Source organism: Mugil cephalus, chromosome 1 (genome assembly GCF_022458985.1).
Source record: "Mugil cephalus isolate CIBA_MC_2020 chromosome 1, CIBA_Mcephalus_1.1, whole genome shotgun sequence".
In the NCBI taxonomy this organism is placed as follows: domain Eukaryota; kingdom Metazoa; phylum Chordata; class Actinopteri; order Mugiliformes; family Mugilidae; genus Mugil; species Mugil cephalus.
Genome location: NC_061770.1, coordinates 6214069 through 6234233, shown reverse-complemented (window position 1 = coordinate 6234233; position 20165 = coordinate 6214069). Strand labels below are relative to the sequence as shown.

The following is a 20165-nucleotide window of genomic DNA, read 5'->3' as shown; positions in this document are numbered from 1 at the left end:
TGTCTGCTTACATTTTTTTACTGTGTTTATACGTGTTATGTCTGTAACGGGAAGGTGTAATTGTGGTGTCAGTGCTGGTTGCCTATTCAGCTCCTAGAAAATAGAGGCACATTAGCTTGCTGTACCTCTAAATGGCAGAAAGATAAGGAGGCTTACAATACATAGATGTTTATCTAACTGAGAAGATACAGATACAATACACGCTTCATGAGCAAGCACTGAGACATTCAAACCAGAACCACAAGACGTGAAGGTGCATTCACTATCAGTAGATGGGTAGCCACATTGGGGGCATGAGCTGTCTATGTGTGCACGCCAGCCTCCTCATCCTCAGTTGGGCAGAGCTGTTGTGACTGCGCTATTACAGAGGTTCATCAGCCTGTGTTCAAACACAGAGAGCAGTAATATGACAGGCAGCCACAAGGCCTGCGAAAGGTCAGTGCATCGTTCTAGTTCAAAGGACAGAGAGAGTGATACTGCTTTGATGGATGGATGAAACGAAGTGTTTCACTGGGCAGGATGACAGGAAAACAACCACTCCACAACATGATGAATAAAGGCAAAGCTGTAGGGAAGTTATTAGGTCCCATTTTAGCCACTGGTCTAGTCACAATAACAGAAACATTTTAGTTTTGAATTCAACTGTGTTTAACACCACCACAAACTAGGTATTAGTTTTTATTAGTGTATTACCTAACGAACTGACAAGACTGCGTCTCATCTTTGTTTGGTTATGTTACAGTGCCACCTGCTGGACATTTTGAATAGCTCATCCCCAGTCCAAAAGCATGAACTTGACCCCACATACCTCCAGACTGATTTTACAGACCGGTCTCTGCAGTCATATTCAGACGTGACAGCTTCCACAGTTTCAACAGCAAGAGTGCTCTCAGATATAATCACGTTCTCTGCATCTTCATGACACTTGCAACGAGTTAAAACCATTAAAGAAAAATATCAACAAAGCTGATTAAAACAAAATAAAAAAAATTTTACTCACCACATTGGAATAAACCAAAAGAAAACTAAGCCCACTTCCAGGTAAGTGAGAGGTGAAGCCAGTCACTGGATGGTGAAGATTGGCAGTCATCCAGATCATGGTACAGTATATACAAGCTCACACCCAACTCACCTAAAACTCACATGACTTACATGACTCTACAATAATCAGAGTTGTTACTGTAGGGATTGGAAGAATTTTAGTTCTTTCTCCTACCAAGATATCCAAGAAGACCAGAAGATTATTTTTTTTTTGAATGAGCCGTGGTGTCAGTTCTAGTTAAAGAGTTATGATAAGTGCTGATGGTAAATATCAGCCATCAGATGAGACACCACAGTAGAGATGTTGCGACAAAATCTGAGGTGCTTCCGTCCTCTCCCCAGGAGGCACGTAAACACCTTTCTAGATATTGACACAGGATGTTTTTTAATGGCCTCCACTCACAGGACGGACTTGGCCATGGCCCGCAATCCTGCCAAGACAGCTCATAGCTGCTTTAGAAAAGTCACACTTCACTAGGCTGACAGTTAAATTTGATTTTCGCAAATTGCACGCAGTGTATGGGCCAAACACTGTGGTCAGATGTTGAATATGAGTTCCTGACGTGCCGCTATGAAACACCACAAGGCTGTCACATCAGCAAATACGCTGATTTGCTGTCTTAGTTCAGCATAACCACATAACAGCTGCCCTGGCTCTGCCCAAATGTAACAAAGTCTGCCTACCAGCGTGTCGAAAGCTCAACATTTCATTCAGACGAAAACTAAAGTTTCCAGGAGCACCTGTTAAAGAAATGCATCTGCTGTACTATTCCATTAAAGCTGCAATATAAAATATTTAATTTATGGCAACAGCAAACCTTCATGGTTCCTGCTGACAAAATGACAGTGGTATAGCCCTTAAAGTAATGGCTGTCTAAGTTGTACACAGAGCTGCCTGGTCTGCACTGCTGCCACATTACAGCTTTGAGACATATCAGATATATCAGAATGAGATCAAATCTAGGTAGAGCAGCAGATTAAGAATAATGATGAAAGTGCATGTGTTATCAGTCTGCGTTTTTATTTGGATGATCTATCAGGCTCATCAGAACACAAAATCTCAATAAAAAGCCATGGCACCGTTAGCTTAGCAGAACACACATTAGCTTGGCAACACGCGAAGACAAACTAAATATAAACGCATCTGAAGCCCACTGATTAAAATGTTTTATGTTGTCAAATACAGGGTGTCACCACACCAGCATTTAATTACAGCTGTCTTTTCCTAATTTAGTAAAAAGCAACCTGAAATTACAAGTATCAACAATATTTACTCGAACAGATTTGTAGTTTCCTGCTTTCTATTTGTTCCTGTATTTTGGAACTGGTATGACTGAAACTAGCCTATGTCATTAAAATCAAAACCAGACATTGGTCTTATCACGTGTTTGTCTTTTTTATTTACTTACGGTAATTAAATGCACCGATTGCTGTTTTTAAACACTGCAAATTTGCCTCTAAAAGAGAGTGTGTGCGTGACCTGTTAATATTGTTTTATAGCTGTTTTTCATATTCTGAATAAAATACTTCCTGTTGTTGTAAGCGAGGAATCTTTCGAAAGCAGCTCATTCATATTTCTTAAAATATGATACCAAAGTCTAAGTGTCATCTGCACGCACATCTCATCTGGGTCAGTTCTTACACAATCTCCCTTATCTCTATTAAATGCCAGACTGTTTGCGCATGAATAAGGATGCACTAGATGCTTGTTGGTGCCAAGGACAAAAGAGAAAGGAAGTAAATGCAGAGTCAAGGACAGAGATTAATTCTCTCCACTGATGTTCCGTATATGTTTGTATCCTGAATGAAGTCCTTGTTGATAAAACACTGCAGACTTGCCCTGTTCTACAACCACCGGGTGGTGCAACTAGCAAAGGCAATTGCACACAAACAACCTCCGCGCAGGCATTTTATGAGATGCGTGCCTTCAGGGGGACGTGGTTCCCCAGAAAACTGCTGATGCCAAAACAAAGCAGAACAGTGTGGGATTCATTTTCCAGGCATGAGCAGCACAAATTCCAGTGTCTGTTAAATTTGTTTGAAAACAGGAAATTCAAAACCTCAGCTGAAAAAGTTGAAATGATATTTTGCAATGGAAGTGTCAAAATATGAAAAAAAAATGAGACTGTTTCTTTAAGATACATGAAAGACAAGCAAAAAAAAAAAAAAAAAAAAAAAAAGCAGAAACCAGAGAAAAAAAAGAGATATGATATGTGCTATTTGTTTTCTCTGTCAGCAAACAGAGTCGAGTCGAGTCATCACCATTGCATAGACGCTGACAGGATCAGTTCAGGAGAAAATAAATATGAAATCTGCTGCCCAAGCAGACTCAAAACATAGCACACAAGTTTGCCATTTTAACTGTTAACAGCTGACTGGACTCTATTTTCAGCACCATACAGATATGTTAAACTACTCGGGCCTTGTGTGTTGCTGAATTGTTTTGTATCCCACAGACCACACTGCTGTTTGCATAGAACAAAAAATTCACCACTAGATATACTGTATGTCATTAAATACCACGTGTTTAACAGTCATCTTCTATCCGTTTAAGGTTAGGTTTAAAACCTTGCTTTTTTGATAGTGTCTCTCGTCTGGAGCTAGTCTGAGCTGCAGATGCATGTTTCTCATCTGTGAACTTGAACTGTGAATTCATTTGCTTGTTCTGCTGTTCTCTTCTATCCTACCGACCTCTTTCTTTGGCCTCTACCTGGACGGGCTCAGGCGCATCAATCCCCTCATATGAGCTTCCCAAGGGTCTCTAGGTTCTGTAAAGTGTCTATAGACTATTCAGATATGTTGGTGGTGCTTTAAAAAATCTACAAGCCAAATAAAATGCTTTGTTTCATTTTCTGCTTCAGTTAACCCAGGTAACTGACAAAGCTGGTTCTCGTCTTCGAATTCCAACAGACTGTACCGTCCTGGTTCCTTATCAAGTTGGAACAGGCCTTTTTCTGGTTTGCATGTATGGCATTTTACATGCTATCTTTTTAATATTATCCCTTGTCTTCCCAATTTGCATTTTTTTTAAAGTAGTCTATGTTTCACAAGACACATAGATTTGGCTTTGTGCGAGGAAATATTCCTAGCTGTATGTTATGATATGTTACTTAGAGTGTCGGGGCTCATGTAGAGCACAAAATCCAAATGCACACTTTACATCCAAATCCCTGAAAGCAAAGATGTGACAAATACTTCTGACCTCGGAAACACCAGTTAAAATAATCCCTAAAAGCAAAAGTAATAACAAATTAAGAAACGTTTAGTGTAGAATTGATGTTTCGAGAAGATCCCAAACAACATAAACATAAAAACGGAGGTATCTGTCTTGTATCTGCTGCAGATGCCAACCTCTCTGTCTCTCTATTGATTGGGATTAAGGGGACTCGGGAGGTCTGTGGCGCCACACTGACCTGGAGGTAAATCTTTAAAATCTCCATGCTCTCACTGTTGGGGTGACAACACTTGCAGCATCCATTGTGATTATTATTTTTGGACTACTTAACATGAACTTCCTCTGTTTCATAACCCGACCTGACATGATTAATTAGCCGGGTGTAAAGCTCTCATCACATGGGCGCAAAGCTGCCGTTAATCCGTCCACCTACTCTTGTGTAGGTTTCAAGTGTTGTTGTACCCTGAAACGCGCGGCCTGTCGACCTGCACATTGTTGTCAGCCTACCACTGTGTAGCGAGGGCACTCGGTGGGTGTAAAACAAAAAAGGCGTGTCCCTGAGTCATGCATATAATAGCCAGGCGAGCTGCGATAGGCTTCGGCTCCCCAGTCCTCAGCTCACTGTACACTAGCAGACTCCCCGGCAGGCTCTCAACGATGGCCGATCACTCCTCTGAACAAGTGGTATTCAACAAGCCAAAGGTACGTGATCGGCTGGTACACTGTAGTGGGAGCTTTAATCATTTAAACGGAAAGGCGGTAAATAATTGACGGGCGCACTTTTCTGTTTTTTTGTTTTGTTTTGTTTTTCTGTTTTTTACGCACGACTCGATTGCTTGAACACTCAACACTGTAAGATCCCACGCGACAAAGACAGTCACAGGAATGATTTAAAATTAAACCTAAGAAATGTGTTTCATTTTTGTCACATGCTTGTTGTTAGTGCACAAACAAGGAAGAACATTCGTGCGTTGTTGGCAGTTTGACATGTGACTGCTTTAAAGCATCAAGATGCACAATTTTGCGAATTGAACGACGTCTTTGTGGGTGTTTTCTTAGTAAAACCTTTTAATATGTATGTATTTTACACTAATAAAGGAAAACAGTACGAGCGTGATCTCTAAACTTGGACTCTGCTTGTTTTGTAATCAGTGTAATTCGGAATTATCGCCTAATTGTGCAGTAAAAGGCACCCCATCTTGTGACTAAACACAGCACTTTTTATTGTATTCATTTTTATTATAATTTCTAACACGTAAAACACTTTTACATTTATTACGTATTTTGCCAGGTGCATTTGTCACGACGGAAGGAAATGTACACTCACGCATGCCCTTTAAAGGTCCTGACTGAACCTGTACCTGGTTTGCACACAAACTGATACTTGAAGATAAGACAGGAAGTGACTGGCTCAGTGACAGAAGTAAAACCCACATGCAGCTCAGAGGAAGAGATGTGGGGGCTCAGTTGCCACACAGCGTGAGAGGGCATTGATGTGGGGTGGTCCAAGTTAAGGGAGGCAGGCTGCTCACAGAGATAACCTCATTACATATTAATGTGCCGCTGTATAGAGGATAGGGTCATTGTGTGCTACATGCTGACTGTGCATCACAGTATAGTAGAGTTATTACTATAAGATAAGATAACGTTGAGGTCCTGCAGGACAAATTTAAGTTGACCCAGCATCAGTACAGGGAGTGGCGTACAAAACAGAATAAAATGGAACGAGGGATCAGAGTCTGTGAAACAACAGAAAAGTAGAAGCAGACAAAAACAGAGATCTGTGTGAGAACACCCATAAATGCTCAAGAAATGATTAAACACTTTCTTGTTTGAAAAGTAATTTATAAAATATGACAAAAATTTATAGTATTAAAAGACAAATACGTACATAAATAAAACAGCTATTTTCACCAGTCATTCATTTAGCTATTTACCCAGTCTGAGCAACAGTGCAAAACATATTCAGTCAAGTGAGTCCTGCAAGACTGATCAAGATTGTTTCTGTTCTTGTCCTGCAGTGGCACTCTAGTACATGACTGAAACTACTTGTAAGAGTTATTTTAATCTCTCTGATTAAATAGAAAAGTGAAAACTGTTCATTAAGTCTCATTCTGTTTTATCCGTTTGTTTGTCTTGTTGACTATCATACTATTTAAGACGCAGACAAGGAGCTAAAACGGAGTGGAGTGTTTATTATTATCTTTATTGCCGGTCAGTCAGACTGCTATTTCCTGATAGGACAATTGTTTGATTATTTGCTTTGTCTTTAAAATTGCAGAAAGCAGTGAAGGGTTTCGCTGAGGCCGATCAGACCGTCTGTGAGAGTCTGCTCTGGTTTAGAGTTACAGTCTGGTACAGCAGGATCATATTAACAGTATAAAAGGGTCGTGTACTGACAGAAGGTCAAATGTTGCTTCAAATCAGACGTACTTTAAGCCCAGACAGTTTTATTCACTTAAACTTTACATTTGTGTTCACCAAATGCCGTAACAGCAAAACAATGAGGGAGTCTTTGACGATATCCTGCATACGTCTAATTAGAGTTAAGTAATTTGCCACAGTGGAACTGCCGTGTGTACTAAAAGGGTTTCCTGAAGTTAAAGATTGGAGAACTAGCTGTTCTCTATCTGATGCTCCACTTCCTCATGTATCAGGCCTGTCAGGTAACATTGAGAAGAGCTCAGCAGTTTAAATAGTTGCTGACTATTTCATATTGTCACAATGCACCAATTATTGAAAACAAACACACCTGAGAACATTTGGTCCTATAATGTGGAGGGTGGAGCTGTGTTCAACATTACTCACTGCTGAGGCTTTAACTTAATGAAAGCACACAAACAAAACTTTTCACAAGGAACAGATGCTCAACTTCACTGACTTGATTATTATAAAAACATCCCACAGATCTTCCAGATCCATCCTTCAACAGATGTCGGTGACATTAGGCCTTTCGGTTTCTTAATAAGCAAAAAAACAAGCCTTTGAGTTTGGATTAAAACATTCCTAAATGCTTTTTGGAACATGGAGTTTACCCACTTCAAACCAGTGAACACATGGGAAAATAAAAAAAGGAATCTGATACTCTTCAGACAGCAAAATGATTGGTAAAAGTACAACCAACCGAGACATCAGAAGATGCTGTTGTGGAAACTCGTCTCATCTCTCGACTGATTGATTTAACACATGTTAGAGGATTTAACTGAGAGCAGATTTCCAAAACCGTTCCCATTTTCTTCTTCATCAGCTCTCCCAGCCAGAGAACACAATTAAACATCCCTCGTACATGTTAATTTGAACCTCACTGTGACGACTTCTTCTTCTACTTCTTCTGTGACCCCTCACTAGCACCCCTAGCCGTTTCAGTATTTGTTGCCCAGTCATGCGCGCTGCATTCATAATGGGCTGCAACCAAAACATTGAACTGCACCACCAGCACTGCTCTCTCTTGCTGCTCCAGAGTCCTTTTTTTCCTCCAATCAGACTAAGATGTATTCATCTCCATGAAAAGACCTGCTTTTGTTTAACTTGATTATTTCTCGTCCTTCTCATCCACAGGTTGAGCTACATGTGCACCTCGATGGAGCCATCAGGGTGCAGACTATCCTTGATGTGGCCCGGTAAGTTGGTGAAATTCTTTAATACTGACATTAGATTGAAATGTTTTCAGAGTGAGATACAGATAAAAATGTTTTGAGAGACAAGAAGATAATGTTACTTGGTGCGGTTTGTTGATCAGTACAATTTAGGAAGGTGAAAGTGAGCGATTGCAGGTGTGTCGACTGACACTGGCTAGAACTTCATAATCATTTTGAAATTCTGTCGCTGTTTTGTGAAAGGCATCACATTCTGATAAGTTGTGCAACAACTATTTTTAGATACCAAGTTCCTTCCTATCAGGCACATGAATCGCTGCACGCTCAACACAGTTTCCACTGCAAAAAAAAATAAAAAAAAGAGACTTCAGTGTTTTTAGTTAAATAATTTAAAATGGCTAATAATACTTTGGCTTTGGCTTTTTTTTTTGGGGGGGGGGGGGGGGGGGGGGGCACTTGGGGGCAGCATAAAAAATTGTGAACACAGCCTGGTTTATACATTAATCACAACGTAGCTGACATGGTCAGTATGTCGACAGATGTTATATACAGCACATATGAGGAAACATTAACATTCATTTAGAGTTTCGTTTGGTTTTATACTGATGGCTTGAGAAAAAAAAGAAAGAAAAAAAAGGTACAGGAACTCAATAAAGCTAGTTGCACAACAATATAAGGCTAGTTAGTTGTCAGAATCTATAAGTCAGCAAAATGGAACAAAGCCACATCATAAACCAAGTGCGGCGCGCCCTCTCTGGTCTATCCCGGGGTTGTAGCTGAATCTCTGAATTACTCAGGGCCTAGCAGCACACTTCCTGGATCTGGACCTGGAGGAATGAATCAGTCACTTTGGCTTCTCTGTGATTACCAATTACTTAACGGTATCTGTCTGTCATCCGGTCCTGGCCAAGTAGTTTTTAGTGGCTTTATTTTGGAAAAACAGCTCTCTACTCCACCAGAAAATGGCAGTGACAACAACAGTAACAGTACAAGCAAAACTATGTGATAATAAATCCTCAAACGCTGTAATATTCACATTTCACACTGTAACTGATGGAGTCTAGAGCAGCTTTAACTGTCAAATTCCAGTATCAGCCATAAAAACGAAGGGTCAGTGGGGCTTTAAGGGAAAAGCTGCATGAGCAGTTTTCAGAGCACAGTAATTCAAAAAGGCTCAATAGATCACGGCACAGTTTAAAGGGCTGTGTTTAATTAGTTTTTCATTTATAATTTAGCAGCTGAGTTGAGAATTGATTCCTCAGTGCAAAAAACAAACCACTTAGAGAGAAACTTACTACAGCTTTAAATCTCTCTCTCTCTCTCTCTCTCTCTCCCTTTCTCTCTCTCTCTCTCTCTCTCTCTCCCTCTCTCTCTCTGTCTAGGAAACGTGGCATGAATCTGCCAGCAAATTCCGTGGACAAGATGACACAGAAGATTATTCTTGAACAGCCGTCCACGCTCACCGGGTTCTTGCAGAAGTTCCATGAGTATATGCACGTGGTTGCGTAAGTACTGACATGTCACCTTTGATGAGTTGCATAATTACCAGCAGCGTAGTTTCTTGCTGACCAGGTGACAAAGAGAATAATATTTGAGTAATTAACAGTCAGAGTTCAACCCATTAGTGTTGCAGGAATGTGAACGGTGAGGGTCGAAGTCCAGTCCCGCAGTTCGTTATCGCACACACGTGGGGGTAGTACAGTTGTGATGCGCCCAGAGCCTTTCACAAGCAGGGTGTACGGTGCTGTTTTTGATTGATGGTATTGGGATGTAAGACACAGCAGGATTATGCAACGTAATTCTGCACCGCGACAGAGGGAGGCTGATTCTAAATGCCAGACATGCAGGAGAGGAACACAGCATTGTTGAGATCAAGTGTCACCTTGGCAACCAAACTAAGAAGAGAGTAAAGATCCTTTCCGGTGTCACTCTGTCTTATATTTAGTCGTCCATTAACAAGGCTGAACTGTTTAGAAAACACTCAATGGCCGTAAAAGCTTCCAACAATGAGGGTCTGTAGCTGCTGGACGGCAGCACACACTCGTGCTGAATGGAGCCTTCTGTGTCAAGCCTCTTGAAAGCCTTGTGTGCAGTAGGGCTTCAGCAGCATGGGGAACTTGCTAGCGGAGTTTAGCTCACGCACAGTTGCTGTATGACGGTGATGAGGCTGAGAGGATGCTAGAGAACAAGAGGCATTCAGGGCCCGCGAGCATTCACTTAGACTGTAAATGCCGGAAGCTGCACTGTTTGCTTTCACGTGATCTATGGGGATGAAAATACGCTGCTGAGTCGAAAGGAAAAATGAAAGCCTTGATTCTGTCAATGTTTTAACAACACGACTCTACACTTCAAACGCCAAACAGACAAATAGTTTAGGTGTGGAACATAATAATTCCAGGCTTAGGGACTGAAAATGAATCGGGTTATATTTAGTTTCATAAAGACATGAGGCTCCTTGACTAAATGTAAATAAATGATGTCCCACAGTAATATTTTCTTAAATAATTAGTTAATAGATTAGTCTAATAAATGCCAAACTGTTTGATTTAGATATGTGTGTGTAGCCTCTCAGTCATCCAGGTCATGGTAATCTAAAAGGCACTGAACAAAGGCAACTGGGCGTCTCACCACTCATCTGAGTAGCTTTTTCACTTCTGAGAGACTAGTGGGTTTGATTTAGATTTACTAATGAAAACGATTCACGTATGTCTCAGTCATGACGATGTTTCACGTTCACGCGTTATTTGTACAGCGCATTATGCCGGCCTCAGGGAAAACGGCTCAGTGTTGATGTTGAGCTCAGTTTATCTTGTGATGTGTCGCTCTTATATCTACTACTAAACGCCCGGAGTCACTCGCAGATTAATCGGACTTTCTTGATTAATATCAAATAACTGAAAGGCAGAAGCAGCTGATTCAAGTCGAGCGACAGTCTAGGCTAATAATATCACTTTAAAATCACTTTTCACTTTTGAGGACTGGACACCCGTTGTTGACTGCGTCTCTCTAAAGAGTTTGTCATTCACACTAGTTTGGTTTCAGTTTTTTGGTTTTTTAGTGAGTTACATTAAGTTGTTCCTCTTCTTACAGATGGCTGTTGATAAAACAGCAGACCGGTGTGCTATTGTTTTTGCACCCACCTCATTCAGTTTGGTTAACATTGGCCTCTCTGTGAGATCACATAAGAGTCAGTGCTCCCTGATCAGGCAGAATAAACAAATGAAATCCTGTTGGTTGTCAAGATGACAGGTCAATAAGAGCTAAATTCTTGGCTTCTCCTTTCTTCTGCTTTTATCGGAACATGCTCTACCCTGTTAATCTGTTTCACAACCATCTATATTATATTGCACTACATGTATCACGTTGTGCCTCATACCAGTGACACAGTGTAAATGCTTACATTGCTCATTTAGAAAGTGATTATAGTTGATGGCTTATTGAGATACGTTTATCACTGTGATTCATTCTGTGTTTACCTTTTCTCTTTCAGTGGAGACAGAGAGGCCATAAAGAGGATAGCCTATGAGTTTGTTGAAGACAAGGCCAAGGAGGGCGTGATTTATGTCGAAGTCAGATACAGCCCGCATTTTCTAGCAAACTGTAAAGTGGAGCCCATTCCATGGAACCAGACAGAGTGAGTGCTTGTCTTTAACCACCGGTCTTTTGGTTAAACCCCCTGTGTGCATATAAAGGTTGACTCATCACATGTTTTCTCCCTGCTCAGAGGCGACTTGAGCCCCGACGACGTGGTGCACCTGGTTAACGAAGGCCTCCGTGAGGGGGAGAGGGCCTTCAATATCAAAGCCAGGTCCATTCTATGCTGCATGCGCCACATGCCAAGTAATGAACTGTTCATGCTCCTGTCTGCCAAAACAACCTTGTGAGATAAGGTTCCTTACTGTACTGTTTTCTGTCCTGTCCCAGAGCTCTGCCTTAGTTATTCCCATCAGATAATAAACAGGAGCACCGCAGGAAAACATAAAGATGCTTCGCTCAGGTCCATTTTCATATCGTCAGTGCTGCCTATCGCCTTGAAAATCATGTGTCTCGAAGCTTTTAGAGAAATTGACACTTGGAATAGCGTCATCCTGCTAGCGTCCTTAATGAAAACGGCTCATGCTGAGGAGTCCTAATGTTTCATAAATTTTCTTAGTGTGACGTTTGACAATTTCTTTATAAGAAGTGAATCTCGTGAGGCTAATTGGCGGTCCAAAATATTACACCTTTGACCTGATGGTGGTGCTAAACGGAGTTAAATGTCAGTGTTAAACCTTATTGCAAAGGGATAAGGGATAGCTTAATATTGAATGCAAAATAATAATGTATATTTATAAATAGCACTAGGTCGAGTTTAATATAGAACGCATATAGTAGGTAGGGGGTCCCTACTTAATCTCCCCATCAGTTTGGGGTCCTTGGTCTGAAAAACACTGAAGACACCTGGCTTAGGTGTTTCAGTCTGGATCAAAGTGACAGATCACTAACCACCAAAATAAAATTACCACCCCTAGAAAAATCAAAAATATGTTGAATTGTCTGCCAATAGCAGATGTTACATTGTTGCAGTGGGGAAACCAACAATTCTTCATTGCTCAGGCTCTGTTTTCACAGAGCAGCACTTACATGTTGTGTTAGTTGCAGTAGAACTGTTCGTACCAATAACATGAGTGCTATACAGTCAACAAGAAGTACCAGCAATAGTAACACTGGTATCGCGAACAGTGTCGCTAGCAGCAGCAGAGACAGCAGTGACAGGCCTGTTGCAAATCTGCTCTTCTCTGTCGTCCATTCATGCAGCTGTTTCCTGTGCAGCCCGACAGCCAACTGCAATTCATATATGTTGTCGCACATTTTCCACAACAACCCTCGCTGAACACGCTGTAATCTCCCTAGTGAATACACTTGTCATTATGTGGGAGTGTTCGTGAATGTTTGCAGGATATCTTATTTCTTCTTGTATTTAGGAAAACAGTTCGCAGCAATGCAAGAATGACAACTCAGTCTGGATTTAATTGTGCTGCGCATGCTTGTTTGGACTTTAGACAACATAGGCTGTTTTTTTCAATCTGTAAAACAGGAGAAAGGTGACAAATGTAATGGTTTGACGTTTGGGGAAAACTTTACAGCTTAGGTCATGTGAGATGTGTTGAAATGTGATAACGGACAAAAAAATCCTTTCATAAATCAAGCTGAGCAAAACCGGCTGAGAGGAAATTGTTGTCATGTACAGACTTGAAGTTCCCAACTAAAGAAAAAAACACATTTTTCAAAATGTTCAAGTAGTCTGCCAAGAACATGTCAGGCAAGTGCAGTTGTTGCCACATGATCAATGGTGATTAATGTGTTCACAGCACATTCATGCAGATGGATGTAGCATTATGACCAGATTGACAATCTTCATGTGTGTGTTTGAGTTCGAAGGATCAAACTGTGTAGTAATAAATGTACGTTTTAAATTCTCCAGGCTGGTCCATGGATGTCGTGAGGCTGTGTAAGAAATATCAGAAAGACGGAGTGGTCGCCATTGATCTGGCAGGTGATGAGTTACTCAACTGTGAAGCTAATCCAGAACACAGGAACGCCTACGAGGTGAGCCTGCAGTAACATCAGCACCACCCTCACATGCTGTACCTGTCAGATTAAGAGGACTTCAATGTGTCGTTTTTTGCAGAAAGTTTAACAAGAAGTGTAAATTTCTGGAGGAAGCCAACAGACACCATTGCTTCTAAAGTTCACCACTGGGTGTACATGCGACTGATAATGGGCTACATCATTTTGCACTCGTAAAATTATTAATGTTCTCACCAGCTGCAGGCTGATAAATATGGCCGCTGTTTATTACTTCAACAACTTTCAGGAATCCTTAGAGCAGGGGTGCCCAATATGTCAACTGTGATCGACTGATAGATCTCAAGGGTAGTGCAGGTAGATTGTAAAAGTATTTTAGATGCTAATCCTTCTCTGAAAAATCCAGTTTAGTTTTTGGTCCAGAATAGTACTGATTAATTCAGAGAATATGAACCTCTGCAATCAGTTTAGCCGGCCAGACATTAAGGAATGAAGTGGATTAATCACTTAATACTTCACGGGACGCTGGACCTTTTACCTGGAATGAATTACAGGATTGATTGGGGTCGACTTTACGGGGAGAGATCATAAGGTTCATACATTTTTCAGTCCACTATGGAAATGAACGGAGGTGGAAGTTAATCGCTCTTACCGCATTAGTAGTCATTTATAGTTTGACATGGCAGAGATGCTGTGGTCTCTAGACAGCATGTGTTAGAATAGTAATCTGTTCAAAGGTGGACTGGATTAAAAATGATTATATACTGTATGACCTCATTGCCTGTCAGCCACTCATGCTTGAAAAAGTAAACACAGCAGGATTTACACGACTGGCTTTGAACAGAGAAGCTATGCACTAGATATTCTTCACATACTCTCAATGACTCAGTGCATTAAAGTCAAAAGTCTTCTTAGGCAGTTGGGCAATAATTTATAAGGTGGCCATAAAATCAAAGGAGCTGATGGTTCACACGCGTAGCATTTGCAGAAGCAGCACATATTTCGTTGACTCACTCCCACATCAGTATTGCTGTAACATCACTTTCCACAAGTAATCCACTTAGACAAATATTTTGTTTTTATCTATGTTTGTATTTATAAATTAGTTCAAAATTCAGTAAAATCTTAGATATGATTCTTCATATGTTTAATAAAGCAGTCATTGTAAAAGCTGTTTTGTATACACTGTTTCCCTCCTCTGAAATCCTGCCAAGGTGACACTATACTGATGGAAAAGTCTTTCAATTATTAACAAGAAGCTGAAGTCACAGAGCAGAGTCCATACTAATATTGAGGGTTATCTATATGAATATATACTCTCTAGACACATATGTGCCGATTAAGCAAACTATACTATGTGGGTCCAAGGTTGCCAAAATGAGAATGCCTGACCTAACCAGATGGACGTCCTCTTCATGTTTAGTTAAGGCAGAGTAAACAATTATTCTTATTTAAACGTCTAACCAGCGTGGAATGTTGGTTTCTGTCTTTATCGAACTGCCAGAGCGCGTTACAAATGACTCCTCGGCCGTTGACGTGGCTTTGCTGATGTGAAAGCCAGATGCTTGGCTGTTCGCTCGCTGATGTGTTCCATGGTTGATCTTGTTGACAGGAAGCGGAGCGCTGCGGGATCCACAGGACGGTCCATGCAGGAGAGGTGGGCCCGGCGTCCGTGGTGAAGGAGGTGAGCTGCTTGGCAGTAACGTGAGGCATTTCTGAGCGAGGTGCTGCAGCCGTCCGACTCCCTAACGGCCCTGACACGCATGTTAACAAAACAATGGAGACTGTATTAACAATAGAAATATGGGCAGAGAGCCAAACCGAACAAGAACAACTAGAATGGTTGAACAATTAAAGGTTGGGGAAAGGGCAAATTGGGGATGCATTACAATGACAGTGTACTGCGTGTATTTATTTACACTGAATGATACATATTTAAGTGCAATCGAATACACAAACATGTATTTAGATATATAGGTCCATGTCTGCAGCTATGCCCCAATACTGTCCCATGCTGAGTGACTGACTGTATAGAAGTTGCCACAACAAACAGGCCACTCTCTAAGCGATGCCGCAACAGTTGAATGACTGAGTGTTTCTCTAGAAACAGCCCGCGCACTGTGCTGACATGTGGCACATGGTGAATTTATTTGTGGATAATTTCTTTGGGCTGTGTCTCGTGTTTTAGGCCGTAGAGTTGCTCAAAGCTGAACGAATCGGACACGGATACAGAACCCTGGAGGACCAAGCCCTGTACAGAAAGCTGCTGGCCCAAAACATGCACTTTGAGGTAATAAATCGTCCAAAACGCTGAATCAACAACAAGGCCATTAACCTAGCCTACTATTTCACTTCAAGTGTGCAGAAATATGTGTGTTACCCAATCTAATAAACGCACGCTGGTCTGTTCATTATCATACACCAGTAATATTGGTCATCACAGACAGGAAATGGGATTGCTCCATTTGTTAATTATAGATAAGGTGAACTGATGCATAATTAAGCTTCAACCTGTAGAAACAGTGATACACTGACCCCTAGTGGAGACTTGGTGGCATGACAGGAAGAAGAAAGATTAGTGATTAGGTTTCTAAGCTTCTGCTCTTCTGTTTGCAGATGTGTCCTATTTCTAGCAAGCTAACAGGTGCCTGCGACCCGGACTTCACCAAACACCCTCTCATCACGTAAGCCTCTTTTTACTTTACATGATAGTCCAATAATAACATGCACCATACCTCAATAATAGGCCACTTTGTAATAAGTACAGGTGCTGGCCAGTAAATTAGAATATCATCAAAAACTTGATTTATCTCAGTAATTCCATTCAAAAAGTGAAATTTGTACATTATATTCATGCAATGCACACAGACCGATGTATTTCCAATGTTTATTTCTTTTAATTTTGATATTTATAAGTGACAACTAATGAAAACTCCAAATTTGGCATCTCAAAAAATTAGAATATTGAAAAGGCCAATGAAAAAAATGTTTTTTTTAGAAATGTTGGCCAACTGAAAAGAATGAACATGAAAAGCATGCGCATGTATAGCACTCAATACTTAGTCGGGCTCCTTTTGCCTCAATCACTGCATTAATGCGGCGTGGCATGGACTCGATCAGTCTGTGGCACTGCTCAGGTGTTATGAGAGCCCAGGTTGCTCTGATAGTCGTCTTCAGCTCCTCTGCATTGTTGGGTCTAGCGCATTGCATCTTCCGCTTCACAATACCCCATAGATTTTCTATGGGGTTAAGGTCAGGCGAGTTTGCTGGCCAATCAAGGACAGGGATACCATGGTCCTTGAACCAGGTACTGGTGGTTTTGGCACTGTGTGCAGGTGCCAAGTCCTGTTGAAAAGTGAAATCTGCATCTCCATAAAGTTGGTCAGCAGCAGGAAGCATGAAGTGCTCTAAAACTTCCTGGTAGACAGCTGCATTGACCTTGGACCTCAGGAAACAGAGTGGGCCAACACCGGCAGATGACATGGCACCCCACACCATCACTGACGGTGGAAACTTTACACTGGACCTCATGCAACGTGGATTCTGTGCTTCTCCGCTCTTCCTCCAGACTCTGGGTCCTTGATTTCCAAAGGAAATGCAAAATTTGCTTTCATCAGAAAACATAACTTTGGACCACTCAGCAGCAGTCCAGTCCTTTTTACCATGGACTGGACTTTTTACCTTGGCCCAGGCGAGACGCTTCTTACGCTGTTTCTTGTTCAAGAGTGGCTTGACACACGGAATGCGACAGCTGAATCCCATGTCTTTCATGCGTCTCTTCGTGGTGGTTCTTGAAGCGCTGACTCCTGCTGCAGTCCACTCTTTGTGGATCTCCCCCACATTTTTGAATGGGTTTGTCGTCACAATTCTCTGCAGGGTGCGGTTATCCCTAGAGCTTGTACACTTTTTTCTACCACATTTTTTCCGTCCCTTCGCCTGTCTGTTAATGTGCTTGGACACAGAGCTCTGCGAACAGCCAGCTTCTTTAGCAATCAACTTTTGTGTCTTGCCCTCCTTGTACAAGGTGTCAATGGTCGTCTTTTGGACAACTGTTAAGTCAGAAGTCTTCCCCATGATTGTGGAGCCTTCAGAACAAGACTGAGGAACCTTTTAAAGGCCTTTGCAGGTGTTTTGAGTTAATCAGCTGATTAGTGTGGCACCAGGTGTCTTCTATATTGAGCCTTTTCAGAATATTCTAATTTTCTGAGATACTGAATTTGGTGTTTTCATTAGCTGTCAGTTGTAATAATAAAAATGAAAATGAATAAACACTTGAAATATATCACTATGTGTGGAAGGAAAGTATACAGTATACAAGTTTCACCTTTTGAATGGAATTACTGAAATAATTCAACTTTTTGATGATATTCTAATTTACTGGCCAGCACCTGTACACTCATTTTTGATTTTTTTTTTTGTGCAGTTTCATGAAAGACAAGGCCAACTACTCCATAAACACGGATGACCCTCTGATCCTCAACTCAACCCTGCACCACGATTACCACACTGTGCACAGATACATGGGATTCACTGAGGAGGAATTCAAACGAGTGGTGAGATCAAATGCATGAATAATTACAGCCACAGATCACAGGAAGAAGAAGCCATCTGCGCAGCGCAGTTTGAAAGGATGTAGATGGCGTCGCCCTCTCGTAGACGCTAATTAAAACAGGAGCAAAGAAAAATTACACTGAAGTCCCTCCATCCCATTTTATTATTCCTTTTCCTGATGCATGTTGAACACTGCATGGAAATGTCTTTGCAGGATATAATTAAATTAATAATTTCATGTTTAAATTTGCCTTTTGGAAACTTTCCAATGTGACTGGAGATAGCATGTGGTTCATTGGTGCAGTCGATATGGAGCAGGAAACAGATTCTCTCTCTATCTAAAGGTTAAACATATCATCTTTATCTTATTATTTTTATCAGCCATTTACAACCCAGTCATAACATCTGTCCCAAAAATGTTTGACCCTCATTCATGCGTCCAGGCTGGAATTTCTGACCATTAATGGGTCGTTAAGATAAATCTTATCCTCTTCCTCTAATAGTCATGTTGCATTTGGCCCAACAGGCCATACAGATGTTTCACATAAAAGCCTAAACTCAGTCATTTAGAACTGAAGACGCCACTTGGATGAGTGGAAAACAAGCCCAGCTGCCTTTGTTTTCGCTTTGTTTTCAGGCCTTCATGCTAAGAGACGCTCCACTGCAGTGGTGTAAATTATGAATCACTTTTCTGAATGGAATCTTTTTGTTGGGCCCAGTTCAATGCCTCAAAGTCACTGTGTAAATTCAATTTGAAATCTTTTCCACACGAAGCACTCATCATTTCAGCATCATTTCTGTGTTCAGTTTGTTGGTCTGTTGCTGGTTTGCCACAGGTCACACGTTTCTGTGAATTTAAAGTGAGCTAACATTCATCATAAAGACACAAGAGTGTGGTCAGTCTCCTCATTCACAGCAAAGACTAAACGTCAAATTGAATAAGTTCCCAAAATTGCTGATTAGACGATTCGTTTGAAGTGAACACATAAATTATTTGCCAGCTCACTGCATGCGACTTCTTGTGTCCTCCAGAACATCGTCTCTGCAGAGTCGAGCTTCCTGCCTAAGGATGAGAAGAGGGAGCTCCTCGAGAAACTATACGAGGCCTACGGGATGACTCAGAGCACCGCCTTATAAACACAGCCAGGAAATCTGAGGATGAAACTTAACCCAGGAACATATCGCTCTGAACCCTTTAACTCCCCCCCTCAACCCCACCAGACACAGTGAAATGTGTTTATACTTATCTGTAATCCACCATAAAGCATGTACACCTATGGCTGCTGCCTTCACCTCATGTATCTGCGCATCATGTCACTTGCATCCCTTTAATGTGTTGGTGTCAGAGGCAGTCATTGTCCTCTGCATGGTGCAAAATTAAGGGAATGTTGTCTTTGTGTTTTTTTTTAAGCGGATTTTGTTATATCAAACCTCTGGATACATTCTTTGTCTTGTGTTTACATCCTTTTCGTTTTGAAGACAACCAGGGAAGCTTTAGATGCACAACTACTCAATACTTGTGAAGTTTAACAGTCGTTAACACTTTGTTTAGTCTGAAAAGGAAGAATGGGGGAGGTCATTTACTTTGCGTTTTTAGCTGAAATATTAGCATCCTCACATACAGGATGAAGGCTACCTGAAAAAGAATTTACTACCTGTGTTTTAAATTCTAGTTTACTGTAACTATCCATTTTTCGGTCCAAACCAGGTGAAGTAAAGGAAATCCGCCGTCAGAAACAAATGTGCTTATTACCCTCTTACATGCAAAAACTGCAGGAGTCATCAGGTGAAAACAGCTCAATACCAAATATGTAGTCTTACATTTGAACACTGGGTGGCACTAATGTTCAAACCACAGCTGGCCGAATGTGGTTTTAGCTTGATAATTACCCTCTCAGTTCTTTGGATGTACATATTTATTTAAAATATTTTTTCATTTCATTAAAATAAAAACAAGCACTTCCATTTATAACCAGCACATTTATGAGACGTATGGAGAAAAAAAAACATCTCTGAACATAATAAAAGCTGTGATGAAATGTTTGTGTCTCTTGATTTATCTCGATAAACTAAACTTAAAGACTCAGCTTTCATTATAATAGAGTTTAAATGTGAAAAAAAAATATTTTCCAGTAATTAATAATGAAGATAAAGGAAGCTTAAACCTAAAAAGACTGCGAAGAACCTGCAGAGCTCTGCAGATGAACCGTTTCTTTATTGTACAAAGAGATAAA

At 41.0% G+C, this 20165-nt stretch overlaps 1 protein-coding gene across 1 annotated transcript; it reads left to right on the top strand.

The window, feature by feature from the left end:
* Positions 1-4755: 4755 nt before the first annotated feature.
* ada (adenosine deaminase) lies at positions 4756-19970 on the top strand. Its single transcript, XM_047584401.1, has 11 exons — positions 4756-4918; positions 7775-7836; positions 9195-9317; positions 11303-11446; positions 11537-11652; positions 13277-13401; positions 14993-15064; positions 15569-15670; positions 15997-16064; positions 17804-17933; positions 18964-19970. Exons 1-11 carry the CDS (start codon positions 4781-4783, stop codon positions 19066-19068), a joined length of 1185 nt encoding a protein of 394 aa, XP_047440357.1. The 5' UTR covers positions 4756-4780; the 3' UTR covers positions 19069-19970.
* The last annotated feature ends 195 nt before the right edge of the window (positions 19971-20165 follow it).